This window comes from Malus domestica, chromosome 14 (genome assembly GCF_042453785.1).
Source record: "Malus domestica chromosome 14, GDT2T_hap1".
NCBI classification, from domain to species: domain Eukaryota; kingdom Viridiplantae; phylum Streptophyta; class Magnoliopsida; order Rosales; family Rosaceae; genus Malus; species Malus domestica.
Window position 1 is genome coordinate 24,630,081 of NC_091674.1, and position 6,808 is coordinate 24,636,888.

The window sequence follows — 6,808 nt, forward strand, 5'->3', positions numbered from 1 at the left end:
GCCCTTGATCCGGAATCTTCCCCTTGATTACGTCTGCAAGACAACTCTGGCATGTTAGGCCACGTCCAGGTTGGGGGTGGGCAAAAGATGATGTTCGAACTCGGAAAATCTGCTAATCGAGAGACACGGCCAGAATCCAAGCTGTATACTGCAATATCGCTTAACATGCTTCTTAACCGATGGAACTCGTAACTCTTGCTATGAAGAGGCTCGTGGAAATAAATATATCTCCCTTCCACTCCAGGGAAATCTTGAGTGGAAAGAGAGTAGCAGCCGTCATCCCCTAGCACCAATATTCGATCATCCAGAGCTTGCGCCTCTAGCTTAACCTATTGCTTCTCGTGAGCGTGAGCGTCCAGCTTAAAAATCTCGAATGTATAGTCTGACGGATTTCCCTTCAAATACATATCAACTAAAAGCAGCTCTCCCAACGACTCCACCAACATCTTCTTCTTCTCGTGGTCAAGGCAAGAGATATTCGGTAATGGAGATGTAATCATTTCCGTATTCAGACAAGAATCAACCGCCACTGCTCTCCGGTCACGACACACGGCACAAAACCTTCCCTTGAAGAAAATAACGTCTTGAAAATCACGGTATTCGTCGCACAACTTCAGAAGGAAGTTGGTGCAGTCTACAACGTCAGCACCTAGCTCTCCGTAGTATAATATTCCGAATAGATCAATTGCCATGAAAGCAGGGAAATCAAGATTCAAGGATGCAGCCACCTTAAAATCACCATGCATCTCCCTACCATATTCTACTAGACTATACATTCTTGCCACTTCAAATACCCGAGATTCCAATAAGTTGAATACCTTGGGGAAGGACTTGGGCTGCCCTCGAAATAAGCGGGAGAGTAGATGCAACATGTGATGAGTGTGTTGTTCACCCTTTTGATCAAGACCTACTTGTTTGACATTAATCAACCAACCTCTTTTCTGGGGATCATCATTGTTTGGAGGTGCGAGATGATAGACTACACTCTCGACGAGGGTAAAGCTATATCCGCAAATATCATAGCCGCTGTCTGGGTCTGCAATGTTCACTTCGGAAAGCAATTGGACCAGGTTCTTCTCGAAGGGAGGAATAGAGGACCGCCACAACTTACAGACTGCGCGGAATCTAGAAACGTCAGTTTTGGTGTTGACGCGGTTTCTGATGTTCTCTAACAGATCGTCTGGGATATTACCGGAACCACTCGCCATATGCATATATTAAACTATCAAGGGTTAGCTGGTACTACGAAACGAAAGAAAAGATCCCGGGAAAGAACAAGAAGAAGAAGGCAGAAAAGATCCCGGTTTCTGATGTTCTCTCTCAATCTCGTGGTGAAAGCACAAAGTGTGAATGTGAATACTCAGTGCTCGATCACTTTCACTCCTTTTACTAATACCCGGTTAAAATGAATGCATTTCAAATAGGGAATCACCCTTATTTTTGTCAAGTTCGTGTCACGAACCCAAAACTAAAGAGCATACCTGACTTGGAATTCTACAGCATGCATTTCCTTTGAACTTCCAATAAAGTGTCTCTAAATTTTAATCGGAGGGTCAACTTCTTGGGATTTAAACTCATTGGAAATTACCATTGTTTTTGGGTAAAGGAGAAATAATTAACAGTTGCTACGCACCCACCACTTAAAATGTAAATCCACTTGTAAAAATTAGAAGAACAAATGAATTAGCTAAGTTTTCCTAACAGTTGTTAAGTCAAAAATAAGTAACGGTTATTAAGTCAAAATTAAGTCCCTCGCAACACTCCAGCAAAGCTTAAATTTGTAGCTACTTCCTCCGCTTCTTGAAATTTTGACTTGGATTTGGATTCGGACTTGGTAGCATGCACCCGTAGAGAGTTCAGTCTCTTGTTCTTCCTATATCAAGCAATTCATCTAGTTGTCTGTTCCACTACTGAGAGCGGTTCAAGACATGTGCTTATTATCTGCGTTAAAATTGAGCTTTTGTGTTTAATCTCTGCTAAACTCTTGCTCTCGACGTGCAAAGGGAACCTTGAGCGATGAAGTAAATCCGAGAGGGCATCGATCGTATAGATCACAAGCGCGAAGGGTAAGAATCCATTCATATACAACTTTTTTTGGTATATTATTGAAGGTTCTTATTTATGATAAACTGTGTGTTAACTCCTCTTTTATACAATCAAATCCTCATATCAACGATGTTAATCTTGCTGTATATAATTAAGTTTATTTATATCAAGAATGTTGAAGTTTTTCTGTAATCTCAGATGAATTAGTTATTTATACGAGCTTAGAATGGTAACGTGGTTTGTAACAAAAACAAAGCTTTCACTGTTGGCCCAAATTTTTTTAGGTATACAACTCAATGTGGCGGTCAGATGTCTCTGTAATTTAGAAAATATTAATGAATAATATTGGTGGACTATTGACGATCACACTAAAGAATTTCACATATTCACTTGTTTATTTAGCCCCAAAATCAATATTCTGAAAATCAATGGAGTGGCGGTGATTTGGAGAGGCTACAAAAATAAAACTTGATGAATGCGATGCAGTGTGTCAAATCTTTTGGTCTCCATCTGCTGTTTCTTCCTGCACTTGAACTGCGTACTGTAAGTTCCAAAGGATGTCCTCGAAAGATGGACGGCTCGATTCTGGACAAATGCATTTGTTCATTATAGAGATCACGATTGACAGAGACTCTTGTGAGCATGTGGCTAGAATAGCCGGTTCAACTATCTGCTTCCGCCCGTCTTGGCTATTGAGAGATGCCTGTAGCAAATTGTAGAACCATTTTTCGATCAATAAAAGCGCGCACTTATATGATCACCAAAATCTTGAGAACAATAGGACATGATGAATTCTGCACATTTTTCGTGTGAAGCGAAAGTATTAATGTAGATAAGCAACAGGTCAGAAGTTAACGAGTTACCATATTATTTTGAAGGATTACTTCTCTTCGAGAAGACATGGAAGATCCAACGAGAGCCTCGAGTAGTATGTATCCGAAGCTATAAGCATCATCCTCTAAACTTGTCATTTGCCTGATCAAGACAATGTTAAATGTCAACAACTAAAGAACTCTAGTACAAACCTGCAGAAAGTAGACAGTAAAAATATGGTGTAAATTTTACCATGATGTTAGGCCATCTTTTGCCTACAAACAAGACAAGTACACAATCAGAACTGCATGGGAAGAAACAATTATCGCAGGGGTAAGCGATCCTTGAGTCACTATGAGGAGACATACCGTGGATTTATTGGTTTCTTCTGCGAGAATGGACAGTCCATAGTCACTCAATTTTGCCATACCATGCTCATCGAGCAAGATATTGTTCGTCTTTAGGCGGTTGCAGAAGAAACCAGGAATAATTCCGGTATGTAGGAAGTGCACGGCCTTGGCCACACTAACTAGAATTGCCAATCTCTCCGACCAGTTGAGAACCTTTCCAGGACTATTCCCTACATAAACATACATAACATTATTGCTATGCTTAGACAAGAAAAAGATAAGTTTGTGTTTTTCCACCAAGAGTATATTGTGTTTAGGTTTTGAAGATTTACCAGAGAGATGAGCGCGGAATGTCCCATTGGGGACATATTCAGATACAAGATAGACCTTGTTCGGACTGTAATCATCTTGTCCACCACCATCGAGGCAGTGCCCTAAAAGACACACCAAATGCGGGTGCCGAAGCTTGGAAAGCAGATCCAACCGAAGTTTAACATTTCGAATTGTGTACTTTTTCGACAAAGGCAGGCACCTTATAGCAACTTGAGTCCCATTGTATAGTCTTCCTTTGTAAAGCTGCATGCCAAAGGAAAAAAAGAGTAAGAACTTAAAGAACATATATTGTTATGAAAATTACAGTTTCAATTCATAATTATGTTCTGCATTGAAACTATACCTTCCCATATGAACCTTCACCCAAAAAGGCAGAGCTGTTGAAATTTTTCGTAGCTTCCATCAACTCTTCCAAAGAAAATTTCCGGCACACAGGGAGGCCTTGTATCCCTACCTTTCCATCTTGTGAAATAAATCCTAAATAAGCAAAAAGAACCAACTTGATCAGCTTAAATATTCATTCAATGAAACAAAAAAAACAGAGTACATTCTGGTTAGTGATTGACCTACTTGCACTTGTTAGAAGCTCGGTCGAAAACCCAACTGCTGAATTTTCCTGCACTGATTTATGCAGCAAATGCTGCTCCGATATCCCACGAAGGCAATATCTTCTGCAGAAAATGATAAACCCTAAAACCAGAAGCACACTAAGTACAACTAATCCTAGAATCACTCCCACCAAGATCCCTACATTGTTCCCTCCGGACTCTTTCTTCTTCAGGCTGATCACTTCCGTGCAGTGTGCTTGTTCATGCTGGTTTTGCATACCAATGGACAAACAATTCCCACCAAACTTCACAACTCTCTCTTCTGATTCATTTCTTAAGCATGAAGGCAACTTACCCGTCAAACTATTATTCGATATATCGATGAAATTAAGCTTGCTACCGCAGATTAGATTGCCCGAAAGTGAGCCACTCAGCAGATTTGACCCCAAGTTCAAGTAACTAATATTAGGCAAAGAGAAGACTGCAGCAGGAGGTGTGCCTATAAGTGCATTGTGTGACATATCAATGTGTTGAAGTCCACTTAACTTGCCATATTTCACTGGAATCTTGCCGGAGAAGGAGTTTTCACTGACGGAAAGCATGACCAACCCTTTCGGCATTGGAGGCAACACAGAGTTCAATTTGTTCCTGCTCAAATCTAGCACTTGTAAACTGGTTAGGCTACTAAGATCTTGCAATTTACCTTCCAACTTGTTGTTCCTCAAGCTCAGAGTTGTAAGATTGGAAAGCGAATCAAACCAATCAGGGATAGTATCATTTAAGAAATTCTCATCGATTTTAAAAGTTTGAAGCATTGCCATTGCGGAAATCCTAGGTGGGATTGAACCGAAGAGAAAGTTCGAGCTCAAATCGAGATGTTCAAGGGAAGACAACCTATGAATCTTATCTGGAAGTTGTCCCCAAATGCCCAAAGACACAAGGCTAAGATCTCTCAAACTGTTTAGCCTTGAAAGGGTAGTGACAAAAGAATCCAAAGAAAAAGAATCTGATAAAGTTTGGCTTTGGATTGGAAAGCCGTTGAAGTAGCCGCTTTCTTTGGATTGCTTAATCTTATCACCCTTGATTCTGAGCTCAATTACAAGATTGTCCAAGCATGTAATGTTTACTTGACCAAATGAAGAAATCGAGCAGAAATCTAAGCTGTGATTGTTCCAAATTTCTAGTTGTTTTGGGTACTCTAAGTGCTTTCTGAGCTGCAGAAGCACTTGGGTATGTGAGGATTGGAGTTGATGAGTGCCTAGAAGTAAGAAGCTCCATGCAAAACAGAACAGCAGAAATGATCTGAAACACCCCATTACAAAATCGCTTTTCTCAGAAGTGCTTCATGAAGGAGTTAAGTTTCTGAAATCTGCAAAATAAAAGAACCCAATAAAGCAGGAATTGAAAACTTCCAACCTATATTTAAGAATGATGGTAACTATTTGGGGATCATTAAAGATGAAACAGAGTTGTGAGTTATGACAGAATCAGATTAGATGATGGGAAATTTCTGAGATTTTAGAGAAACCGAGATAAGATAAAATACAAAAAAGAAAGTTCATACGAGATAAAAGAAAATAAAATGTCCAAAGTTGAGCATTTGAGAAAGTTTAAACAAACATATGAAGCAGGCAGAAACAGAAAAAAATGAGAGTGAAGTTCTAAGTGGATGATCACACTTGCTCCCTAATACACTGTATTAGATTTTCTTACACTACGATATTCTAAAATACTCAAATCCTTTACACAGAGGGATTAAGATTGAGTGCAGAGAGACAGACACATATGGTGGTCAACTAGCTTAAAAACTCAAACTTGAATTCAACGAGGCAAACTCACACTCTAACTAACTGGCCTATCCCACATCTGTAAAACGAGTTTATTAGATGCAATAAGAATTTTGAAAATATTTAGAAAAATGGGTGTAAAAGATGAGAAAGTTTGGAGAGAGTGGGTGGCGGGTACCTCCAATGAATGCATTAAAGTTCTCCCACATGGTGTTCTTTCTTGGAAAGAAAAGTGGTTTATCTCCAGCATTAATGGAGTAGGCTTTACTTAATATTCTGAAACATTAGTTGCCCTCTCTGCGCAGCAACGAGAGAAGTGGTAGACCTCATGAGACCAACTTGAAAACACAAGAAAAATTGTGGAAGGGAGTTCATACTTTTTTATGAAGCAATGACTTATGAACTTGGTATCTTAATTTGTCCTATTGACTTTCAATTTTGATTTCTGACCGTCTAATATTTTAAAATATGCTAATTTATCCACAACTGACAAAATTGTAATTAAGAGTTATTTCCGTCCATCAAACGAGGAATAGCACAACAAAAAGGTGATAAATTTAACAATTCAGAAAAACCTAACTTATTTTATAGATTAAGAGCTTATAACTAAACTAAAAGTCAAAAGAGTAAATCAGAAAAACTTTGTAAATTGAGAGAGTCTGGCTAGTTTTGTTTTGTTTTTTTTTTAAATTCGATTATGGACACAAAATATGTAAAACAAAAGGGTAAATTGGTAAAAGGAATGCATGTGCTTCGAACTTGTGATTGCTACTTGCCATAACTTTACAGGCTGTGTGCCAAACCAGGACCAAAATCAGCAGCAGACGAAGCCATACAAATTTTCTGAAGCAGTCGGCTAGTTAGAAGATATTTCATATGTACATACAATCATACTAGCACTGCCAAACAAATTGTACTGGATTGGAATGGA

The 6,808-nt window shown here is 39.1% G+C and overlaps 2 protein-coding genes across 2 annotated transcripts; both read right to left on the minus strand.

The window, feature by feature from the left end:
* Positions 1–329: 329 nt before the first annotated feature.
* On the minus strand, positions 330–1,208 carry LOC139191243 (F-box protein SKIP23-like). The gene has a single exon (XM_070811819.1). The coding sequence runs from the start codon at positions 1,206–1,208 to the stop codon at positions 330–332; it is 879 nt and encodes a 292-aa protein (XP_070667920.1).
* Positions 1,209–2,378: 1,170 nt separating this feature from the next.
* Positions 2,379–6,553, minus strand: LOC103440763 (probable inactive leucine-rich repeat receptor-like protein kinase At3g03770). The gene is made up of 8 exons (XM_008379462.4): positions 6,056–6,553; positions 4,113–5,459; positions 3,886–4,019; positions 3,542–3,785; positions 3,228–3,439; positions 3,112–3,134; positions 2,910–3,021; positions 2,379–2,749 (listed from the first exon to the last, which is right to left on the minus strand). Exons 2-8 carry the CDS (start codon positions 5,404–5,406, stop codon positions 2,537–2,539), a joined length of 2,232 nt encoding a protein of 743 aa, XP_008377684.3. The 5' UTR covers positions 5,407–5,459; positions 6,056–6,553; the 3' UTR covers positions 2,379–2,536.
* Positions 6,554–6,808: the final 255 nt, after the last annotated feature.